Source organism: Polypterus senegalus, chromosome 7 (assembly GCF_016835505.1).
Source record: "Polypterus senegalus isolate Bchr_013 chromosome 7, ASM1683550v1, whole genome shotgun sequence".
Lineage (NCBI taxonomy): Eukaryota > Metazoa > Chordata > Cladistia > Polypteriformes > Polypteridae > Polypterus > Polypterus senegalus.
In genome coordinates, this window is record NC_053160.1 from 135947316 (window position 1) to 135974154 (window position 26839).

Below are 26839 nucleotides of genomic sequence, written 5' to 3' on the forward strand. Positions count from 1 at the left end.
TATTATAGCCTAAGTGAAAGGTAAAACTTGGTGGTTGATGACAGTAACTACATGTTCATCACCTGAGAGCAGTGAAAGGTGCAGCATAGATTGCATCGGATTTCAATGGCCATTGCTTATGCGGAGAACAACAAGATTAATAAATGTATAAGATTCAAGTCATCTTACATTTTGTTTGAACTAAATATGGGAAAAGACACTTCATTTATAAGAACAATTATCAATTTTCTGAACCTGATTAATTCATATCTTGGTAAAAAAAAAAAAAAACTATAAATCCTGATAAAAAGCTACTCAATACTTTTTTTTACTCTTATCGTGTTCTTAAATATTGATCAGTGAGTGCTCAAATCAAAAAAATATAAGAAACCTTCTTTAAGGTTTTAGATGATTAACCTATGCAGCCACTAAGTTACAAGTCACACATTAATTCAGAATTTGACCTAGAGTATGTCACTTATCATGAATTTTTTTCAATTATATAAACAGCAATTTTGTAAAAATATGTACTTTAAAATACCTATTTTAACCAAGGAGCTATACAATATAAAGACTGTTTTAGTATCAAAAAATATCTAAAATATAGAAACATTTTTTTAAAAAATTACCTACTTTGGTTACTAGTGCACATAGTTGCAGTCAAAGAAGGAAGTAGCTGTCATATGTCAGGAGCCCACAGAGAATAGGATGCTAGTATTTAAGTTAAAACTAATCTGTCCAAAGATAAAGTGCATATAAAGTATAGATTTATAATTTTTAAACTTCAAATTGATTGTCTTAAGAACTCATCCCGTTTCCTGTTTAAGATATAACTTCAATATTTATACATTCCCCATGGCAACCACCCCACAGTGATTTTATCTGATTGCTTTAAACAATAAACACTCAAAAATTAAAACAAAACAAAAATAAATAGCAATGTCACACACTACTGCACTACAATTATCACAGCTTAACAGTGCTGACTGAAACTTGGGTGTTGTCTATGCAAGTTCTTGCATGTGATATTAAGCCCACCATGAAAATATTTAATAAGTGGTATGACAAAGCAGCGAGCAATTCTGAAAAACAACCATGGAATCAGACTTTTTAAATTCTTTCTTCACCTCCAAAAGCCAAACCCTCAGGGACCAACTCAAACAGAGAGAAGACATTAGTAACAAATCAGCATTTAAAAAAGAAAAGCTGGGGTGGAGGCTACTGCTGATTATGACTGAAATTTCCTTTAGCCATTTAGCCTCCTGAAAACAAAAGTGTGCCTTTCATTTCTTAAGTGTTTACAATTTCAGATAGAGAGCAAAAAAAATGTATCCTTGGGCTAAAATGTTTATTGGCACCCAGTAGTCTGAAGACTGAGGCTTGAGCCAGTGGTTTTCAAGGGCACTTTATCGTGCAGCACATTCTCAGGAGGGATCTCTGAATGAATAGAGCTGGATTACTCAGTCTGCTATTCCACGCCTATTCTTCCCCATTTTCCTTGGCAGGACTATGAGCCAAGCTATTTTTAGTTGTGCTGCCTTCTATTTTTAGACAACTACCGGTTATGAGGCGTTTATTAGGGAAAGAATACAACAAAAAGAAAAAAAAAAACAAAAGGAGGAGGGGAGATGGAGTCAGCTTGCAGGCACATAGCTTGCAAACGAGCTAGTTTTAACATGCATCTGCAGGCGTTTCAGCTGCTTCCAATCTGAGACAGGAAAAAAAACGTATTCAAGAGCTATAAAAATAGCCCTACCCTCTGGCAATCTGACCAAAATACAACAAGATGTTGCTATGTGATCCAAATCACACTTTTTATAAACCTTCCAACTTTCCTAGCAGAAGCTCATAAGAAAATGATGAAACTTTCTACCAGGATAAACACATTTATTTTGATTAAAAAGTAACATGCAGTTGTTGTATAAAAAATGTTAAGTTTTCACCATTGAATTTGACTTTTCTACATTTTTTGTCAAAATCCAGGTATGGAAAGATGAAATAAGCAATTAATCTTTCTGGAATAACAATTTTTTTTTTACAAATATTTCCCAAGGTACTCTGATAAGTTATGTATTTGTCAACCACCTGAGAAACTTTCCTATGTCTACAGTACATATACTGTACCTGTATGTCAACTATCCCAATGTAGATTAGTTCTTGCACTTATATTGTTTAAGATGGAATTATACTTGCTGCACTGCCTTATATTCAGGTGTGAACAGCTGTGATCTGTCATGTCTCGTTTGTATGAAACAGCCCACAGGGTTTTTAAAATAATTAAGACACACATATTTTCCAAGGCTGGCTCAACAGCCCCGGATCTCTAAAGGTCTGATTTGACTTTACTAATACTAATACTATTTTTCTTAATGCAACTGTAACTGACTGGCAGACCACCTCTGCAACACCCAAAATCAAATACAAAATAAGCCATACTCTGAGAGCTTAATCGAAAGAATACTGGAACTTTAGCTGTCATGCATGAGATAAAATGAAGAACGAACTGCAGTGCTTTATTGGTGAATCACACAGAAAACCATTTATATTTCTTCCAAACCCATTTATCCAATGGCATGGAGAGCTGGCGAATACACCAGTACTAGTATTAGGCAGGTACTAACTCCCAGACAGGACACATTTTTTGCTGTGTACACTGAATCAAATGTTTGCAAATAACTAATATAAGCTTCCTAATTAAACTAACAACAACGGGAAATAAAAACCGAAGAACCCATGAAGGCATGCAGAGAATAGCTAAATACAAAATAATCTTTCATTTTCAGGTTTTTCTTTTGAAGTAGGTTATAGTTTTACATTATTAATGTATCTTCTGTTCGGTGAAACACATTTGACTTTGTGTAATGAAAGGTAGTATATACATTATAATATTTATTAGACCCTTCGAGTCTTTTCTGAATTTGTTTATTCTATTGGAGAGTCAGATACTATCTGGGAATAAGTGAACACTAAGCAGGATTCAACCTTGGGCAGAATGCCAGTCTATCATAAGGAACACACACACACATTTCATGCCATCAAATCAAGTTAACCTGCATATCTTTGGTTTAAAGCCAGAATATCCAGAGAAAATTCATACAGACCTAAGAAAAACATGCAAATTAATCACAGACAAACACCTCATCAGTGGCTATCAACACTTAAAACAACAACATGAAAAAATAAATATTTTGTGGCAACTGTCATTTTCCTCTACTTCTACACATGCAGTGAAAGAATATACCATACATATATAGATATATATGCATATATCTGGTTATATGTTTTGGAGTATATCTACATTATTTATTAGAAAAGTTTTCTAAATTTTCTTTTCAATCTAAGGTAAATAGTATCTGCAATGGTTATACTCCTGAAAGAAAAACAGGCCTATGAGGAAAACAATGTGAAACATACTGTGATTAGAAATAAAACTGATATGTTTATGACAAAAAATATGAGTGAAATATAAGTTTGAGAGTCAGCAAACAAAGCTGCATATAATATATAGTCATGTATGGTTCAAAAGTGGAAAACTGGATGAAAAGGTGGTGCATCAGCCAAAACAAACCTGTATTTTATAATGTGCTATTCCCAGCAAATAGGTCCTTGAAGCAGAGGCAGCAGCAATAGCCATTACACCATGACACCACCTACTATTTGCATATAAGGTGTAAAATAAAATTATTTATTTGGAGCTTTTGCGATATTCCAGATGTTAAGAGTTCAAATGCTATTACTTACATTAAAAACTACTATTAAACAATTGTAATGAATGCATCAACTCATAAAATAAGCATAACATACCAACTGTATACTGTAATAAAGCATGATATGTGAATACTAATACTTAAAACCAAATTCTTCTGCTGGTTAGGACTGCTAAAGTAGGCTACCTCTAGCACATTTACTTCTTCTTTTACCTATAGAAACAGTTACCATTTACTAATTTAAATATCATCTTTACACACTGGCCCTCATTTACTGGAGAAAGAAAGCAGGCACACAAGGCACTACATGTTAACAAAAAGACTTTACAGAATCTCATTAACCCTGCAGCTAGCCATTAACACTGCGACCTCTGGAAATAATTAACAGATTTTTTTTCTTCTCTTCTACTCATTCACATTCAGACATCTGTGGACAGGGGGGAAACTAGAATCTGCTGTTAGTTTGAAAGATTTAAGAGAGATAATTCAGATTAAGATAATCAAGGAAACAGGATTGCTATATTGCTTTAAGACAATGTTCTATATCCTCATGGTGTGTCATGTGAAATCTGGATTTCCTACCTAAACAAGAGGTTGATAATCTTAACAAGGAATGCCAGAGACACATGTATCTGTGTAATCCTTGTCTCAGTAATCCCTTCTTAAAGGGTACACCCGATTTCCCAATTTGAAGTTCTAAAATAGATATCCTTATCATTATTTGTATGATTCTTTCGGCAGTTCTAGCATTTGGTTCAAACCCCAAAATGGTACCTCAAAATAAAGCTAAACACAAGTGAAATATATTTTGTTTTCATCAGCTATATAAATACCGCTTACAAAAAAATCTTAGTTTGCATCCAGTACCATGACAACAAAAAACATCTTTGATTCTTATACCTCATGCTTACATACAGTATATGTATTCTCCTTCCATTCATTCATCCAGCCAGCAATTCATAAGCAAACCCACTAAATCTAGTTCAAGACTATTAAAATAGAGGACTATTCTGGCACAATCAGGCACAAGCATGAACCATCACAGTAAAGAGCGCATCCAGACCAAGAATATACTGTATATGGATTCTGTGCAAGCCTATGATATATGTTTATATGTTATATATATACACACGAAAAATAATAAGAGAGCAATCATACATAGTAAGGTTAATTGCTTTATTATATTACAAACTATTAAAAGCACAACCATAATAAAGCTTAACTGACTAGATATTTAACAGCTGCTAAACTAATCTGACATTTTTTAAAGTAACAGTGGAACTTTAGCGTCATTTATAAAAGTGGAACACATTTTTAGAGCCTATAAATATATTGTTCATCTTTCAGGTAGTGGTTTTCAGAAGGTGCAGAATTTTAAAATTAGATTTAAAATATCATCGAGTGTGAAACGTGAAATCTATATGAGGCCAACAAACCAAGTCAAGACCTACAAGAAATGCTATGGCAGTAATTGGTGTAATCATTGGCTATTAATTCTAATTAAAAAAAAAAACAGTAATAAAAAAATTATAAAAAGATTATAAAAGATTGTCCAGTTTGGAGGTAATCAAGCACAGCCCTCTGATGAAACACTTAAGAGTGGTATAACTGTGTGGTGCTGCAGAATAGTTTTTATTGAAAACAAGAAAAGCATCCCATTTCTTGCTCTGTCAAGCAGATAATGATCTTCAAGATCTCTGCATTTCTTATGAGGCTAGTGCACTTGCATTGTTTCTTGAAACAGATATATTTAATTTAAATTTATAACATGTTGGCATCAATTACACCTGACCATAATTAATAATATTAATTGCCAAAGACAAATTGTGTGGGAGGATAAATATCAGAATTGAAGTTTTCCCATCTAAAATATAGTTCAATTTATATTTACACCCTGATAACCAGGTATCACTAACATGGTACAAGCATAGAATCTGGAGTTGTCTTCTTGTTAAAAAGGAGGCATTGAATTTGTAACAGTTGCATACAATGACTTACCTAGTAATAAATGTATTATATCTGCAAGGCCCTGTTCTTCACAATAGCAATTCAAACTTTAAGACTATATAATATGGATATTGATTCAAAAATATGTCAGATTATGAGGTGACAAGTAACATTGCCACCTCACACCATTTGAGTCTTACATTCAGTTGTGGATTTGAATGTCTTCTGTTTATTTTGAATGTGTTCTCTGTTCTTAATGGTTTCACATTTCTTTCATCACCTAAAGGCACTCTTGTTGACTGAATTTCTATAGCACCATGTTGTAAGTGAGTATGCAACTTTGCATGCCCTATAATGGGAGGAAATCCCATTTAGCTGCCTGTAGTACTGATATGAAGAAAATGAACAAAATGTATGAATGTATGGGACAAAATAATTAGAAACATTAATAACACCTTATATAAACATATATGTACAATATGTTGATCCTGAAAAGCTTCATTGGTGAAAAATAATGTTTTTAAACCCTTGAACATCAACACAGAAATAAACATTCAACCACTTTACACTACTGCAGTTAGCAGACATGAAAATTTAAAAAGACTGCAGATAACAAGTTTTTCATACTATAGTATTTCAGTTTTCTTTCATTCATATTCTGATCTGTCAGGGGTTTGTTTTCAGTATGTATCTCTGATTGTGTAAGTTAGGTAGTGATCTTGCATTTGCTACTTATTGGGAGCAAGTAAAGCTTTCTGTAAGAAGAGATTTTTATTTTTTTTTTGCATCTCAGACCTACATTAAAAGAACCTGAAGGAAGTCGATTTTACATTGCATTCTGCTAAACCAAGCTGGACAATAATTTTTCAGATTTTGAAAAATATAAGAGCCACTCTGGCAAATGTCATGCCATTTTTCATTATGGTGTATGGAGAAAAAGTGCAGTTAGAATGACACTGTGAAGAATAAGGCAGCTATAAAAGCTTGCTGAGAGTAAAGCTCTTCAGTCTGTATAAACATCTCTGAAGAGCTTTCACAAGCCCCTGTCCCATTGTAGCAACAGCGCTAATTATCAACCAAAGACATGCTAATTACACAGAGCTTTATTGTTAATATAAAAGGCTCTTTTCAGCCACCCACACGCATATATACTGCAGAACTCTTCCCTCCTGCCATGAGACTGCATAATCTTCACCATGGCTGGACAAACTTTGCGTCAGCTGCCACTGAAGCAGTGCAGCCCCAACATAAATGAGCAGATTTATTAAGTAACTGTTCCTTTTCTTCAGATACAGTACTTCACCTTGATGGTTTGCAACAATGTTAGAATACTAAGGATTCACCATATTTCCTCATCATACTATAAAATTATTCATACATCTTTGAACTAGGAAATGGGAGAAAGGGAAAAATATAAAGTATCAGGTGATTGTTTTAGGTGCACTTCTACCAAACAAATTTCACATATTTTATGAAATTATTAGTATATATAGTCTTTGTGATTTTACTTAGGTAAACTACAAAAATATTAAACTGAAAGTGGTAAAGAATGACCAGATGAAAAAGACAATCAACATTTAACATTCCAGTTGGATATCTGACCTTATGTGTTACTTCTTATCGACCAGCCGGAGATTTAACTGAATAGCACCTGTTCTCCAACTGTTGAGCATACACGTGCCCTCAGAGTTGTGCAGTAGTTATCATAAGCACTAAAGAAGCATGAACCAAGGAGTTACAGTTAAGTCCTGCAACAGAATACCTCACTTGTCCCGATGTCCTTAAGCTAGTTATGTAACAAGGTTAAATTGATCTTGGGATTGTAGAGGATATATTGTTTTGTCCTTAAAGAGACTAGGTCATAAACACTATACTTCTAACCAACATTTACAGCTACATCCTTCACATGTGACGCAAAGGATGTTTCCAGTGCACTGTTAATAGGAATTTGAATGTTCTGCTTAAGTATATTCACCTAGTGTCAGTGATGTTTTTCATACAGACACTCCAGACACCAATTGTGAAAAAAAGTTTGTCTAGTATGAGTGACAGTAATTGGATGTACGAATATGTCATTTGGTGGACTGTCCCCCAATCCGGGGTTCCTGCCTAGAGACAAATGCTATTCAAACAGCTTCCAGTTCTCTGCAAATGTCTAACACAATAAGTGAATACAGAAATTAAAGAGTAATGCGAAGTTTAATTATAAGGACAACTTTACAGGGTCTTACTTTTGCTGATATTTAAGGGGAACACACATCTTTGAGTCCCTAATTATTTCAGAATTGTCACTGCCACAACTATCCAGGCATTTATTGTCATTTCCATATAATCATTTCTGGCTAATGGTAGCCTCCCATACCCCAAATAAAACAGTTCAGAACATAACGGCCTTTTCAAATCAGCTTAAAAAATATTAAGCTCATCATGCATTTGATTTTTGTTTTATTTCTTTTCTGTTATTGGGGTGGAGTGGTGGCTCTGAGGCTAAGGATTTAAACTGGTATCCTGAAGGTTGCCGGTTTGAATCCCTGTCACTGCCAAAAGAGATCCTACTCTGCTGGGCCCTTGAGCAAGGCCCTTAACCTTCAATTGCTCCAGGGGCACTGTACAATGGCTGACCCTGCACCCTGACCCCAAGGGGTATGCGAAAAAACAAGTAATTTCCTTCGGGATTAATAAAGTAAAATAAAAAATAAATAAATAAAGTGCACTTGAAAATATGATTGTCAAATGTATGATTATGTGTTGTTTGTAATACTTTTGTGCTCTCGACAGATTCCTGAAATTAAAATCATATTGATACTGTTTTTGGAATTGCTCAATTCATTTCCAATGTTATTATTGTTGTTATTATTAAAAGGTCAGACCTGAGGGTTTCCAGGTCATCTAAGATTAAATAATGACACTGAATCTAGCGAGAGCATTTTGCTGTTGGTTTCCTGGTATAAAGACAATTCTTTATACCATTTATTTCTTTTATGAACTTTAACTACAAATTTAGCAGGTTGAAATTCTGACTAGATTATCTTCTGTACTAATACTGGATGTTTTATCCACTTTAACATCAAGTAATTTCCTAAGGCTCTGGTTTCCTCCTAATAAAAGTTATATTGGATCATGGCTTGCATCAATTCATGGGTCCATGTTCCACAATACTATACAATTGTTTGAAAATCCAGACTGATGGATCAAATAACAAATGAATTTTAAGGCACTGGCTATAAGCTTTGTTGGACTTCTACTGAATTTTGGAAAACAAATCGTTAAGATGACGGGCAACCTTTAGTCCATACAGTTTCAAACAACAGCCTACGTAAGCCGAGGAAGATATCTTTGCCTTTGTTTGCATTCCAAGTCTCTCATCCTGCCCCAATGTTGCCTTGGCAGCCCTCCCTTGGATGCAGGGAGAACAATAGCGTGACTGACATGGACAGGCTATCCACTTCAAAGAAGACTTTCTATGAAGTCCAAAGTTAAGCAATAAACATTCCAGCTTATTTTCTTTAAGCTCCCAAGCTCAAAAATGAACAAAACACTGTTAATTGTGATGGAAACCATGAGCTTACCATGAAGAGGTTATTATTTGAGGAAATTATAAATTATTTTAAAAAATTATGCAACACTGTATATGCCACTTCAAGACTACACCTAAAGTGCAAAAACAAGAATGTTTACAAAAGGTATATTATGAAAACATGTAACTCAACTAGACATAAATAAGCTTTTAAGACAATGCAGTGAATTAATATTGTACAATAGTAAATTAAAAGCATGTACCTGTTACAAATGGGAAGAAATTGCATTACAATCCTGCAATGAAAAAAACTATCATGGCTTCCTAATCTAAAGGAACATTCAATTAGGTCAGCTGTGTATAGCACAATGCATCAATTTTTCTGCTCTGTATGAAAGCAGACATAATCGTCATAATGCAAAAGTGTTAATATTTTTTTATTCTAAAAGAATACCTGTTAATTTCCTTAATATAGGAGGACAAATAGTGTAATGTTTTTACGTTGTAATTTACTTTTCTTTCACATTATAATAGGACAAAACAAATGTATGAAGTTTGCACTAAGACTTGAATTTAAAAAACGAATATGGTAGTCTTCTCTCATGATCTAAGGGAAATTACTCACCTCTACAATGTCTGAATTGGTTCGACTCTCATGTGGCTCATTATACTCTGTGTATTTCAGCAGTACTTTATCCATATCCGTGCTGGCATACTGAAACAATTTGTTTGTGCTGTTGAAGATGATGAGGGCTATCTCACAGTCACAAAGAACACTCAGTTCATAGGCCTTCTTCATTAAACCAAACTTCCTCTTTGTAAATGTCACCTACAGATAGAAAGCAGGCAAAAACACAATCATAAATATATAACATCAAGATTTTAATCACCACTGTATTTTTTCATGCATTCAGATTAAATTTACAAATAATGCTATGAAGGCAGTACCTTTCTGTTAGCTGTTTATTTGCAAAGTTATTTCAACATACCTAAACTATTAGTATTTCTATTTGTAGACCAACAGAAGAAAATGCATTAGTATTACCTAAAGATCATTTAGGCGGACATCCTGATCCCCTCACCTTTTTTTTTTTTCAAAAAGTCACATTTCTGTTTAAATATACTGCAAAGGAAAATGATGTGATAAAGTTTGCTCAGTTTGTTATTGTTTTATATTGCAATAGTTTTAGACATTTTTATAGCGTATTGAATTCGATACCTATTAAATGTCCTAAACTAGAGCAGAGTTTTTGTATATTTGGGTTCCCTATCTATTACTTTTTCTATGCATACCAATTAATAAGTTCATATTTCCCTGTTATATGAATAACCAGATTATAACAGGCTATGTGTAACCAGCAGTGTACAATATATTGCTTATTACTGTATGTATGTAGGTTATGTGCTAGAAGATATCATCCTCTTAGTTAATTTTTTATTAGATGTGCAAATAGTATTAATTCAGAGATATGATCTACACTAAGTAAGTTAGAGCTGTAAAATGGAAAAGAAACAAATACCCGTAAAGCACTGGGATTAAAAAATCTACTATGGCCAAAATGTGTGAGCAGTGTGTCAAATAAGCATACAGAGAAGCATCACTTGCATTAAATGCTACACAAAAGTAACAACTTCATTGCTTTAAACAAACAAAAAAAAGGTTTAGGTAAAAATTAAAATACAGCTAGTTTAGACTGATACTTCAAGTGTTCTAACATAAAGTATTCAGTGATCATTTAATTCCACAGATATTTGTTGACACATAAGTTTCAACAATTTGCTTCTCAATGACAAAGCTCTAAAATCAAACATGATGTTTACTGCTTATCGTCTACTGAAATTCTTCATGTAAGAACTCTTCCAATTTTAAAGATTTACTATTTTATTTGAAACAATTGATATTGAATTAATTCAGGTTTTGGGTGTTCTGATCACCTTTTCTGTAACTTGTAAAACAAGACAATCGGCTTCATTATGTGCCCTTCTTGGAACTCTTTCCTTGTCCATAATTGCTCTAATGAACTTCTATCTTAAATTATCTTATTGTCTGTTTCTTCCAAAAATGGAATGATTCAAACTGAACATCGCTCCCTGTTCTGAACCTGAAACTGTTTACTGTACATGTCCACAGATAACAGATACAATCCTAGAGAGAATGAATGCGAAGTAATCAAGATGGATTGCTAATCCAATGCTGGGCACACCCAAGCGCATTCCTGACTCATCATACTGGTCAAAATTATATTTGAAGTGTTCGACAGAACCTGAGTGCCAAGAAAAAAAAAACACTCAGCATATATTGACAATAGTAACATTAGTTTTAGAGTTCATGGGATCTTAGAATGTTGAGTTTAAAAACCATGTACCTGAAGCTAGCATTTACAGTACTGTGGAACATAAAGTCTAATCATTTATCATAAAATACTTTTAGAACTTGATGTGTTTCTCCACTCAACCATTATTAATGCCCCAAAATCTACTTCTGTCAACAATAAAAATACTTAAAAAATTAGAAATAAGAGTTTAACAGACTTTTACAAACTATAAGCCTTCTATTAACGCTCCAACATCTACATCTGTTAACAATACAAATGGTGTAAAAACTAGAAATGAGAGTTTTAACAGACTTTTACAAACTACCTGTATATGCCTTCTATTAAGGAGGAAAAAAAAATTATATCACCTGCATATAGATAACCAGTTGGACAACTCGCATCTAATTAATCATGAAGACAGATGACAGGTTGATTAACAGAATATGCTGATGATATTAAAATAGAAAGCAAATAAATATTTTCCAGGTACTGCAGTTGACAACTATTGCATTTGGAAAATGCCAACAGTGGAGAAAGACTTAGACTTGCTCAGTTAATAAAGGCAAACACCAGACCTTCATATGCAAGCTCCTAATAATTAGCCATGTTTGCGGATAATTAAAATGTATTTTTTGCATGACTACATGAGTTTGCAAAGAAATATTTTATGGGTCATTGATGGAATACTGGATTAATTCTTTCATTTTCCTAACCCGATTACTCCAAAGACAGGGTCGTGACAGGCCAAAGGCAATCCCTATAGTTCTGGGTGAAAGGCAGCAAGTGACCACGGGCAAGGTGCTAATCCATTTTAGAGATCATTCATACTCAGAAACTCATGGGGCTAATTGAGAGTCAGCAATAAAAGCAAGCTTAAATGTCTCTGGAAATGGGGAGAAAGACAGAGTATCCACTCAAACTCCACACAAACAGTGTCAAGACTGGGGTTTGAATTATGAACTTTAGAGCTGTAAGGCAAATATGCTAACTACTGTGACAATATTCAATTAAATTGAAATCAGTTTATTTTTTATTTTTAAGTGCTGGTGCAGAGTGCTATGTCAAGCTCATAGTTGGATACAAATACAGACATATCAGATTACTACATACATAATGAGTACTGTCAGAGATGGCTGGAAGTGGCGACCAGGCCGGGACGGCCAGGAGGACCGGAGGAGGGCTTGCGCCTTCCCCAGACCATGTGGGGGCGACCACCCTGGTACCTTTGGGGGCCACGGGTACAGAGCTTTGTAGCTCCACCCTGTAGGGGCCCGTGGTCAACGCCAGGGGGTGCCCCTATGCCTTCGGAGCCCTGGACCTCAGCACTTCCGCCAGAAGAAGAGCAGGGACATCCGGAGTGCTTCTGGGGATGCAGCCAGCACTTCTGCCACACTGGGGCGTGTCGGTGGGAGGTTCCCGGAAAACACCTGGAGCACATCCAGGTGCTTATAAAAGGAGCTGCCTCCCTACATATGATGGTTGGAGTTGGGAGGAGTACAGACAAGGTCTAGAAGGAGAGGGAAAGAGGTGGCCTGAAGAAGGAAGGCATTGTTGTGGCCAGGACTTTGTGGGGACTTTGGGTTTGTTATAATGGATGTAAATAAACATGTGTTCGGTGACATTGACATGTCTGCCTTTCTGTGTCCGGAGCAGCTTCCACAGTACACATAAAGAAGCAGACTTGTTTAAACTGACAGGAAAACAAACTGATTCAAAATTATTTATTCCATCTACTTAAACAGTGCACCATATAGTTAAATTGTGTATAAGCAAAAATTAAAGTACTAATGTTATCTTATCCTATAACTTCTTTTTACGCAGTGATGGTCATGTGAGTCATGGCTAATTCTGGTAGTAATGGCTCAAGCAAAGAACCGGCCAGTCCCAATGCACTATTACATGCCCCAGTGAAACAATTTAGAATCATCAGGTAAAATCTAAGTATGTATTTTGACTGTGGAATCTTCAGAAGGAACCAACAGAAGCATGTAGAAAACATGTAACTTACATACATAAGGAGTTAAGTGAAAAAGAATATTTCAATTTAAAATAAAAAGATTCATGGCTATAAAGCAGAAAAAAAGAGAATTAAGTGTTTAACATAATCTCCCTGAAAACAACTGCAAACCTCAGTATGAAAACCAAAATATTGTTATGAAACAGTTAAAGACTGCATTCAAAGAGTTTTTGATGAGCAACAACTCATGTTCCTAGTGACTAATGAACACAGAAAACCAAACCTTCCTCTTTTTTTATACAATCAATTCCTTAGAACTGATTTGTTAAAAAAGGAAAGATTTTCTGAAAAAAAAAAAAATTATATACCCCACTATTTTGCTGTTTACTTAAAGTAAGTTAAACTTAGCTATTACAGTAAACTGCATGCTTATAGTACAATTTAAAGTAAAGTTTAAAAGGCATTCAACACTGGTACTGTATACACCTTCTGAAGAAGGAAATGCAAGGTGACTCCAATAGCACTGGATTATAAAAGGGAGGAAGATAGAGGCATGATGTATATAAACAACCAAATATTATTATAAATGTCAATAAAAAACTAAAATGGCCACTATCCATTTGTTCTTTTATTTGAAAATGAGAGAAGTCACTAAAGTCAGCTGTTTGATATACTGTAATGGTTTCCTTTTGATTCCCAGCTGCTTATGACAGTAAAAGTGTGACATTCAAGGTTCTCTGATCTCAGCAGTCAGTCTGTACCTGCTCAAAGAGCTGTCTCTGCATGCGAAGTACTCTGTACTCAGACTTGCAACACATTTCTCACAAACGTCAAATGAACATCTAGCATACTCTCCACTGATTTGGGGTTCTATAGAATTAAATTAAGGAAGGCAAAACTTTAAACAATTTGAGGTTAAATGTACCAAACACACAAACATGAGAAGAACACTATTTGAGTAGGTTTACATAAGGATAGCATTGCCAAAAAATGTTTTTACACATCAATGTCCCTACCAGTGACAATGACAATTTATACTGATATTATGCTGTTGGTTCATTCATAGCTATAAATTACCAGACCTCTGCAGTCTCTTAAGTTTCAGTTGCATATACTTACTCAAAGAAACCTCATGTAGTCTATGAAATGACACCACAGCAAGTTGGTTTACATGAAAGTGAGACTCTTTGCAGGGACTATTTTTAGAGAAAAGCACTACTTCTGCTGTGTGCTATCAATATACATGTAATGTAAATATTTGGTCCTTAATATCTGTTGAACAGAACTTTTTATTTTTATTAGTAGCAATATGATGATTTGTAAAATTAATAAAAAACTATCACTAGTTTTCAATGAAATGCCTGCTTTAATACATTTCACATCAGGAAAAAAGAGTGGTAAAAATCACATAAAACAAATCTGTAGTATTTTTAATTCTGCTAAACATTGAAAGAAATCAAATCTATTTTATCAGTTTTGGAGTTCATTTTCATTGATCTACTGAGAGTAATCTGAACCTACAAAAAAAAATCCAACACCTTAGACTTCATTGTGACATTTGGTATTATGTTATTTCCAAACACCTATTTTTTCACAATCTACTCCATAATTTGTTTGAGGTTAAAAAAAAGTTAAGAACAATTTTACTCTGTTTTACACTAAAACAAGCTTATAAAATATATCTGAATTTTGTGTACTCAGTAAAAATGTGGGCTGGCTCATTGAGCAGTAAGAATCTGCTAGCATCTCATATAGCACTGTGTATTCATTTAGACTTTGGATAATGCAATGGCTACTGTTACAAACAGAGCAGTCTATTATTCCAGTTATTTCTTTTCTGACAGAATGATTCAAAATAAACTGTTTATATGTAGGTTACATACAGTATAGTAGATTTTTACTAGTTAGAATAACATTATATATAAAATCGGACTATTTTAGTTTAGACATATATACAGCATATGTAAAGCATTCCATAGTAATTTCCAAAAGAATGACACGCCTCTAGAAATATTTCTTTATATTTTAGAGCAATCCAGCAATGTGCAAGTCTAATGAAACTACCCAAAAGAGCACATGGACATGAGCAGAAAGAGGAGACAATACCAAGCCAGTTGATAAGATAAAATATTATTTCTAAAATGCACTGAGTCTGTCCTAGGTCATCTTCATGTGTCTTGTACACCTCCTCAGGGAGGTGTCCAGAGGAAATTCTAAATACAATATATGCCCCAATTAAATCAACTGGTTCCTCTTCATCCAGAGAAGCAGCAGTTCTACTCTATGGTCCTCCTGTATGGACAAGCTCCTTGCCCTATTGCAGAAAGTGAGCCATGCAACCTTGTGTAGAAACATCATTTTTTCAACTTGTACCTTTGATCATGTTCTTTTGCTCAGTACACAGAAACTGTACTGTAATTTGGGGATTGACACTAACAGATTAATTAAATACTTTTTCAGAGGCCTGAACAGGTAAATTGAAAACTTTATCAGAGGACTTTGCTACTTCTTCACACTCACAGTCCAGTACAATGTTGGCAAAACTCCCAACACTGAAGCATTCATTCATCAATTTCACAACTACCTCTACCTTCATTTGTGAATAGGAAACACTTGACTCCTCCACTTGGTGCAGCTGTTCACCCTTATTTGAAGTTAACTAATTCTTGCCCCAGCCACATCACACTAAAGTGTAAACCATTCTATTATGCACTAAATAGCATAGTTTGGTCAAGTCAAGGGAACAAAATTATCTTGAAACAACACAGATGAAACCTTTAAGTTTATAAACCATATACTCGATGAGCCTTGTCTGTGCTATGATATCTCTACATTAAAATCATGAATAGTAGAGGAGACAAGACTCATTCCCAGGCATAATTCAATGTCTGTGTCTCAGTTTAACGTCAAGAATGCAAACACAGCTCTTTTTACACAAATGCACACACCCAGTACTCTTAAAATATCTGCCATAAATGGCTGCAGTGTATAGTCATGAGCTTTTTCCATGTCTGCAAAACACATGCGCATGGCTCAGAAATTCCTATGGCCCTTCAAGTAAATGAGCAAGGACAAAGAGTTCATCCACTGTTCAACAAGCAAGATAGAATTCTTGATCTAAGCTTCAACTATCAGACAGAATCTCCACAAAGTGTTTCTGATTGTATCTCACCCTCCCCTCCAACTCTGCCATGAAGGAGCTTTTAATCACTGCAATTGTCATGAATTTGGAATATATGTAATTTTCCTCTGGATTGGCTGCATGTGTTATTTTTCATGTTTTCTTTCCATCAGTGGGTTTATAATATGAGGAATTAATTTATTTTATTATCTCATTGATTTAAGATCATTCTGATGATCTTAAAAATATTTAATTTCTTGGTATGTTACCATTTTGTTTTCTTGTGGGCTGAGTACCATCATTTTTGTTTGTGTACTGTTGCTAGCCTCTTTGCTACTGCATGACAACCAAAGTCATGACGCATGATGTCATCGTTATAGGACGCTTCCTGATTGTCCAAGACTCTGTATATAAAACAAAGAAAACGTTTGCGGTGTTAAGGGACTCTTTTTTGATTTGAAGTCTTAAAATAGTTGTGTGTAACTCCAATTTGCACATTGAGTTTAGTTTATCTTTAGCATTTTGACCTTTGCCTCAAACTTTGCTATTTTTTTTTTAACTTTCTTTTTGTCTTGGTTATTCTTTTACTTTGCCTAAACTCCACCTTAGGTAGAGTGGCTATCTTAATCATAACGAGGGATCCAACAACCAATTCTCCAAGCTATTTGGACATATTCATGGGCGTCACAAATTCTTTAAAGTATTACGTCAATGTGCCCAGCTGAGGCCAACATTTTCATCCTGAGCACTGCTGGGTAATAGGCCACCTATTTTCCAGAGTTGTCAAAGAGTTTTCCAGAATCTCTTTCAGGAAGAACAAAAGTCATTTCCATGGCCTCAGCAAACACCATCTATATACAGGCTATGGGCTTTACTGTAGCTGCTTCACCTCAGTCTTCAAGCCCTTTTGATAACATTGTATGATATATTTAATCAAACAGTTTCACACTAAGGGCCACTGCCATGACAGGCACTGAAAAATGTCTAGTCACTATTCCTTGCAGTTCTCCCACTGAGGTCTTCAATATGGTACATTTAGACTCGAAGTCCCTGAATTCTTCTCAGATGCAGAAGATTGTCCAGGGTTCAGAATTTAACTTTAACCAAACAGAAGCATCTTTGCCAGTATACGTTTGTTACATGTTTGTTTCTTCCAGGTCTTTCCAGCAGATGATCCATGTGTCTTAGCCAACTCATCACCAAAAGGTAATAAAGTGAAAACTCTATACCTTTTTTACTTCAGTACAGGTCAGCTGACATAACCACAAGTTAATAACTGACCTCTGCCTAAAGGTATTCTACAACCACAAAAACCTGTCTTGGACCCTGTCCACACGTACCTGGTTAATTTTTGAAACATAGCTTTTTGTATGCATTTTGGCCTTTCATCCACATGCAAACTGTGTTTTAGGTCCCTGACCTTTTCAAAAACTCCTTCCAGGGCGATGATGTTTAAAAACTCCATCTTCCCTGTTTATATGTAGATAGGGAAAACTGAGTTTTTGGCTTGTAACATCAGTGTGTGTGCCGGAATCTTCTTTGAATTACATCAGTATGTGCACCATTATCTGTTTTGTTTACATGAGGCAATCCTGTGCAATTGTGGTTGTAGCTAAAGTAGTGCTGGCATTAACCTTGTTAAACGGGACTTTTTACACATATCTGGAAAAAAAAATGGCTGATAGACATTCTTTTTGTTATCTGCCTGTTTTGTGCTCCGGACAGTGGATTTTTACGTTTTCATGTGGACAGGATATTTTTTAAAACGGAGCACGTAAACTCACCCAAATACATGTGGATGAGGCCTGTATCTTTGTGTTCAAAAACTGTAATCATTATGGACAATCCATAACTTACACAGAAGTCCAATTAAAAAAATCTCTAGGCAGATTCAAAACCAGGAAAAAGACAAAAATCTCTGAATATTTTTGAGTAAGCACCCAAGAGTCAATGTTTTCCTTCCTGTAATTCAAAATTTCTTTGAGGCGACTTTATGGTACTCAGCCAGAAACTTACAAGTATTCCCATGCCTGCCTGGGGCTTCTCTCAAAGAGCACAGAAGATACCACCCTTGACTAAGATATTTGGTTCTAGAATCAATGCTGGATTAGTGCATTTATTGATGAATTACAATTCAAAATAATTTACATACTGTACACACACACACACCTACATATACATATATATATACATATACATATATATATATATAAGTTGAATATCCAGTATATCCAAGTTAGAAACACAGAAGAAAAGTAAATACGAAAATAAATGTGCCTATTTTCAAAAGTGTCAAAAATATTAACATTTTACAAGATGTGAATAAATGGTTTTCAGAGATGAAAATGCAGTAAATCAGTCTTATTTACAATCCGTGAGCAATTACAAGCTCCCCATTAGCCCTTGTGAAATATATACTGTATTTAACTCTGCTTAATATAGGCTACCAAGCCATGGTTATCTGAGCTCTTCTTGTTTTTCAGTTATTCTGAAATGAAGCCTTTTTTAGTGACTCTTAGAAGAACATGCAGGTATACACAGTGACCATTTCAAAGGGAAAACATGTTTACCCAGGCAATGAAAGCCCCTTTGCACTTAAGAGAAAGGTCAATGATAACTTAATTCTCTGTTGCACAGAAGGCCAGGAAGCACATTTGTCTGCATTTCCTCTCATAACAGGAAGAGTACAACTCCTTACCCTTCAACAATGGCTTCAGTTCTACTTCCTATCTCCAGCCTTCTCTCCCCCAGGGCCTCCCAAAAGAAACTTCATAACAAGGATGAATGTCAGCTATTTGTCCCAGCACCCTTCATGATGTTGCCTTTGGGAACAGTGTCTCTTTATTCTCCACTCTATAGCTAAAAGGTACTTGGCAAAACATAAGTTGTATTGTTAATGGGGTTCACAGGAATGCCAGCTATATTTTATTAATTAATATAGTCAACAATTACCCCTTTGTATTTTTACTGTTTTAAATGTTTTCTTTTTCTTTCTTTCTCTCTCTTTTTCTTTCTTTCTAATTTCTGTAATAAATAAATACAAACCATTAACACTATTTTCCATCAACAGCAGGGTTTATTTTGGTGATTTCCCATTTTTTATGACTCTTAGTAAGATGTATTAATTTTACAGTGTATGCTAATAATGGTGCAGATATAAGGTTGGAAACATTGGTTAGTGCATGAGTGCAGCTAAAATGGTTTTAATGAATGTGAATTACATTCCTTGACTGTATATGTTTCAAAACAGTCACCTACTATGTAGCACAGCAAGTTTGTATCATCAAGACAGCTTATTAACGAAAATGTTAACTGATGTTTCAATTAATAATAATGAAAAGATCTGACAGCATATGGCCAGGACTTAATATATGATGATGTTTCAATGAAGCAGCTTCTGTCATGGTCTGGATGTCTTGCTGTTGCTGTTTTTTTAAGTGTTGTGTTTTCTGGTATCACCTTATCTATCCTGTTATTATGCTGAAAGGTACAATAACTCTCTCTTTCTTTCTCTCTCTCTATTTCTTTTTTAAGAAATTAAACTGTGGACAAAATATTAGCCACAGGAATTAATAGTCTATGACTTATCAGTTGACATAAACAATAGTCAGTTGTAATTGCTCCAGTGGCCTTTAACTACTTAACATTCAAAGGTACACACAGATATATATTCTCACTTTAATATCTTCATGTTACAAGTTGACAATAATACTCAAATTACCTTTTGAATGCTCATTAACCAGCTATGTTTTTACTGACACTAAAAGATTATTAGGAGGTGTAACAAAGTATGGTTGGATTTCTGACCAACTTCTTCTGAAAGTGAACAACGACTTCATCGAATAATCAACTAGTATCTGTAGGTCCACACTGCTTAACAAGCCCTTTTTTGAAAATGTAAGATTTGAACTTAGTGACATTTGATTGACAGACAGCATTTTATTTTTAAAATTCTTATCAATGCTACAGGAGTTGAGCTTGTAAGAACTCCCATCAGAGCCTCCACTGCATTTGTTGGGGTGGGCATTTCAATGCTCAGTGAATATTAGAAAACTGAACAGCTGCCGAATGTCTTGTTCAACTGAATCACTTATACACGTAGTTGGCAGTGAATGACTTAATAAATACTCAATAAGAGTACAGTCACATAAACATACAGAGAAAGATTTTGCTTGTGTAAAAGATAGTACATAATCATAAAGTTTCACAGGATAGCACACCATTAAAAATTAAATAATTGACAAAGTAATGTAATGTTAGTATGTAAATATGTAAGCCAAATAATCAAAATGATTGTTTTGTTTTCACATACATAGAAAAATGCATTATCAGTCGGCCTTTACCCATTTAATTATAGTATTCTATTTAAAAAAACAACTAAAATCCTTTAAAATAAAACAAAATTGGAGACTGCATGATTATTCTAAACCTAATGCATTAGCTAATGTTGATAGCTGAAGGAATATACTGTATAACAAACAGGTTACTTAACAGTATTCTAGTACCGTCAAAGTTCTCTTTATTTGGAATTACAAATTTTTTTTACTGCGTAGTTTAAATGGATACATAAATGATGTGCAACAGAACTAACTACTGCACATATAAATTATTTCAATTTCAGTACTGCACTTTATGTATTTTTATTTAATTTAATAAAGTAAAAACAAAAAAGTGGCAGTTACTAACACAAACACTTTAAAGGAAATTAAGCAGAAAAGAAATAAATATATTTCATATATATGTTAAAAATCAGAGTGCCTTTATTTGTTTCTCAAAACCTATACAAATTTGACTATCAAGTACTATGATTAATCCTTCATGTTTGCAGTTTAAGAAAACAGCACGGTTTGATTAAAATAAATGCCCTGTAGCAATACCATGCTTCAGAAATACCTCATTTAAATGCTAGAATGTGGTGACTCTGAGGTTCTAAAACTAATACTAACAAAATTTTTCTCAGTGTTAATTCATATCAATCAATAGCAAAATATTTCTAAACTACTAATTGCTAACAACAAAATAATAAAAATGCATAGTAAATAGGTAAGACAAATGAGTACCCAAGTGCCTCATTACTTTTCTTATGCTAAATTTATCTCTATGCTTCTTTGCTTCTGTACTGAAAAAATCTGATATCACTGCAAGAGGTAAACACATTTTCACATTGGGACTTCAGTTTGTACTTTCATATAAATAGATGTAAATCTGACCAAAATTAGTATGGGAAACCAGCAGCAGGGGGTACTGTGGGTGGGTAGACTCCATGTTGGCCTTCCTGCACATAGTTACTTCCTCTTTGTGGTACTTCCTCTTTAGCATTCCTTTGCTTATCATGACCATCAATTCCTATAGTCATCATGAGAAACTGGTCTATCTATTCACAAAAAAAAACAAAAAAAACCATGCAGCGTTGCTTTGTTTGAACAGAAGGGGTCTAGTAATCTGAAAAAGCTTTTTTATTCTTTTTTTTGTGGTTTGTGAAGGTATTTGCATGTTTTCAGTAATCAAAATAGCAAACCTTCTGAATGTAGCAAATTTAAAAGCAGGGAGAAAATCTATAATAACCACAGGTAGTATGCAAACCACTTTTAGCTGAAAGGAGCTATACCTCAACAGCTAATTTCTAAGCTTTGCATATAAGACATCAAGCTGAAAGTCAATTTATACACTGAAAAAAACATTAAACTAGCAAGTCATAGATGTAAACAGGCAAAATATCAACCAAAAACAGAAACTGAAAAATAACTACTCAATGAGCACTAATATACAAACACATCACAACAATTTGGTCTTAGTGTTATTCAGAACTCCACGTGATGGAAAACACATTACTTACTAGAAAACCCACTACAATTGAATACCCTACAATATGCAAAAAATAACAATACATGCAATCAAATTAACTTTAAGACAATGTGCATTATTCAGATACATTATTAGAACTGTTAGCTGGCTAAAATATTTCACATACCAACATTTCTTCTAGAAACTGTTGAATGCAAAGTATGTGGTTGAACTTCCATGCTGCTCTAGACCTGGTGGTTTATAATTACTCCCCAGCATTTCATTTTTATAGACTTGATAAGATCAAGTTAATTAACCTGTATCAGTTAAGTGATATATTTTACCTATAGGATATAAAAATTAATGAAATGTCATACTAGACATTAAAAATGTTGTTCATTTCAATTTTCTAACTATTTTCAAGATCAATTAGATTTTTTTTATTCAAACACTTGTTCCAGTGTATAAGTGCAATAAATCATTCTCAGAAAATGAACATGAAATAGTTTGACTTTTGTCTCACTCTCAATTTTGTTGTACAATGAAATTGTGATATAAATAAGAATCTGCTTTTTGGTCTTTTATATTACTTGTTCATTTGTTAATCACATTTCTTAGCTTCCTTTGTTGAGGATATCTAACAGGAATACAACTTGGAAGTATGTGGGACTATGTTTATTAGGTCGGATGGAAGAATAAAATGGATATAATTGCATAAGTTACAAATGGTATATTATCATAAATAACCATTTTAATAAACTGGCGCGCACAGACAGCTTCTTAAATATAAAATACAGCAGACAATTCTGTGTATCTGTACAATGTTTTACCTATAGCTATGCCAGGTCCGTTGATAGCTATTCCAGGTCACAAATTAAGTCAGAAGTGAACTCTGTGTCCTCAACACTGCAATCACAATTGCATGATGTAGCCTCTAGTATGCCTTGCTTGCCTGTCTGATACTTGTGGTGGCTTGATGTTTTACCGTTGGTTCAACCCTGCAAATGAGGTGTTGGAGGTAAATTTCCTTGATTCTTGTTTGATTCTGGACTGACTGTGTGCATGTTCTTCCCAATGTCTATGCAGGTTTTGTCTCTGACATCTCCAATGAATGATTGTCAGTATGTACGAGTCAGCAAAGAGATAGAGTGAAGGTCCATCCAAGGCTGGCTTTGGTATCTTGGACTTAATGTTCCCATCACACTATGTCAGGACAAATTAATTAATTTAGATCATGGATAAATTGATGAATAAAAAGGCTCAAAAGGCAAACACTGAATGGGAGAGATCCTATTCACATTCACCTAGTGGTAATGAAACAGAATCAAAATGGGATGTAGCCCTGGTAAAGTTAAAACGAAAAGAATAATTACCAGTATACGACGTATACACAAAAATTGAAATTATTTATTATAAATTTGGACTAGAAAAGTTGAAATAAAATAAATAAAAAATAATAGTTACCTAATGTATGAGCTATCATTGGTTAATTTTTCAGAAGGAAAATACTTTAGTTTCTTCACCTCCCTTATGGACAATTATCATTAGGAACAGAAAAAAAATACTGGACTTCTTCTATGAGCTTTCTCTAAGAATAAGCTTTATTGGACAAACCACAGTTTCAGCAAAACTCCAAACAATGACATCTATAATACAGTGTCATATTTTTTGTTTTTCTTTATTTAATGTATTACAATGTAGCATAGAAAACTGAGTACAACCAAGCCCTTATAATAAGAGAGGTACCTTAAATTACTTTAGTACATAGAAAATAGAAACATTTTAGTATCAGAGAAGTTTTTCATTACTGTACTTTCAGGTACAGTATATTCAGCAGTCCTTTTAGTACAGGAGACAGAAGGACTGATACTGATTTTTTTTTTTTTTATTAAGGTAAACTCGTTTCACCAGATATTCAACAAGCACCACACCTAGGATAATAAAATTAAAGAGGTCCAACAAACAAGTGTATACTTGTGAAAAATCAACAATCATGATGATGTATATCACTTTGAATAGACTAGAATGAGTAAAGTAGTATAAAAAGGACCTTTTTAGTAGTAATCTCTAGATGTACCAAATTAAAAACGCTTTAAAAACTCAATGTAGGCATTACATTACTACTTTAAACCTAGGATATAACTATAGAACTATATTTGCATGGTGTCATTAAAACCCACTTTCTCTCACAACACAAAATAAGGTACCTCCAAGCACCAAATCTCTTTGTGATTTACAGAAATAATAATAATAAGAAGAAAGGGCTTGAGCGAAGAATCTCAAAGTAACACCAACAGCTGGCAGGATGTAAAATATTTTTCTAACAACGTTTAGTACAACTAAAGTGCTGCACTTCCTGTTTAAATTGTAAAAGAAACCAACATGAAATATACCCTAAACTACTCAAAATGTCCATATGCCTTAGTTCAATACAAGTGGTCAAGAAAACAACAGAGTCAGTTTCACAACATTATTATTAAAATGTCTTGAGAATCGAGAGGATTAGTACTGTTGAGAGTAATAACAGAATTTATGAAAACGAGACTTTGGGGAATAAGAAGGCATACATTAATATTTGTGTGACTTAGGCATTTTTAAAAATTAAATGATTTCGTAATATAATTCAGTTTCTCAAAAACAGCAAAACATAATCATTTTCCATTGTATATATTCACTAAAATATACATGTAAAGTATATCTACCGTATCTGTTTATCTATCAAAATTTGCAGAAGTGTCAAAACTTATGGAAAAACAGCGGCTTATTAAAAACAGGAAAAAGGTTAATAAGATTATAGAGAATACACAGCATCATACAGCAGCTTGTCTCTTTGCTTAGACCTCCCTTTAGTAGTCAATGTCTAGAAACCATGAAGCAATCTCCAAGTATTCCATGCCCTGCATACGGCATACAGATACAATCAAAAGTCTCTCCTGCAACTCATTTTAACAGTAATACCAACCCAAGTGTGATATTGTTTTCTCGTATGAACACCCTACACAACTCTGTTAACATGTGGTGAGGCATCTTTTACGGTCTTGAATTACATTAAAAGTATGGCATAGCAGCCTGACAGCATTGGTTTTGCAGTTTACAGCTTTTTAACTGTTCTTTCTTTGTATATTTTGATCTCTTATTTCCCTCTTTTCAGCTCCTTTTTCTTTTCTCTCCGTCTCACAAATAAAAACTCCTTTTTATATTGCCCTTCCTTTTCAAGGTTTAATTGAAAAAATGAACCTCAGTGAATTTTACTGATCACTTTAAAATCATAAGGACTGAGACAACTTCCTGTTCAATTATTGTTTACAATTAATATAGTTTGTATTTTTCCTGGACACTTTACTCTGACTTCCTAGTTATGTGTTTTAAAATTCTTACAAAAACCTATGAAATAGGTAAGGCCAAGTTGGTAAAAACTACAAAGGGCTACTTGGTGTATGGAGATCATCTGAGACTGATACCTGGAATATCATAAATATGTAATTGACAAATAAACACATTGAGTAATGCTTTTAGCAAGTTGACTCGTTATAATTTTATAAAGACATACTGGTTTGTTACAAGGATTTGAGGTTTATGTTAGCACAGTTTTGTTATTGTCATTTTTTTCAAATAAATTATGTTCACAGTAAAACTATTTTTGCTGATTTTAAAAACAATAGACATAAGCCATATGAATTGACCTTTCAACTAAGTTACACAGAAAATTATTTATAATATGATTGTTTTAATTTTTCACTTTAAAGTTTATGCTTTGTTCCTTATTCATTCATTTCCAGTTTCCTGAAGAAATGCAATATATAGTAAAGGATAGAATAGCCAAAGTATCACAGCAATCTGATTATACTAGATATTTTATGCTTTTCAAAATTTTTTTTTTATTACAATCTTGTCTAAAAGGTGTGCTGTATGTTGGTCTTGCAACAGGTTGCACAGATGGCAAAAAGAAGAGGAAAGGGTACAAAAGTGGTATAGGGTTGGGAAAGAGCCTGTAAGAGTCCATATAAAGAAAGGAGTGTATACTACTGACTAAAGAGCATCTTTAAAAGTGAGCAAACAGACAGTGGTATCCTGTAATTTAACAGGCCACCAGAACAGGAAGTCCACCAAATTGAAAGAGGTGTTTTGGGAGACTAATGGACTTAAAGTTAAATTACTCTAGGTCACTACATGTCTCAGTAGAAAAACAGATTCTCTATTTGCTATAATGGCAGACAGTTCAAGTCTAGGATTGGTTAACAATTCCTAGCCTTTCAATTAAAATCAGCATATAGTTTTATTGAAGGTCACCTCCATAAGTATACTGAATATAAGTGGGCACTGGTGGAATTTAAAAGATTAGCCCCTGCCAAAACTAAAAAAGTCAATATTCAAAACAACAAGGGGGCAACGTTGGCTAGAATTGACGATGTTATCTGAAATTTAATTTGAGACTGAGGTGCCAAGTAGGAAGCACTCAATTATATATAGATTATTAACACTATCTCATCACTTTGTTACCTTTAATACGAC

The 26839-nt window shown here is 34.1% G+C and overlaps 1 protein-coding gene across 10 annotated transcripts in view; it reads right to left on the reverse strand.

The window, feature by feature from the left end:
- mef2cb (myocyte enhancer factor 2cb) overlaps window positions 1-26839 on the reverse strand; it is a 189316-nt gene that overhangs the window by 61372 nt on the left and 101105 nt on the right. For 9 of the 10 annotated variants that reach the window (XM_039759321.1, XM_039759324.1, XM_039759322.1 and 6 more), the window contains one exon: window positions 9776-9979. In XM_039759321.1, the coding sequence (XP_039615255.1) occupies window positions 9776-9979 (204 nt within the window). Of the gene's footprint in view, window positions 1-9775; window positions 9980-21753; window positions 21833-26839 lie in introns of those variants that run through there. The other variant, XM_039759325.1, reaches the window with a different exon arrangement.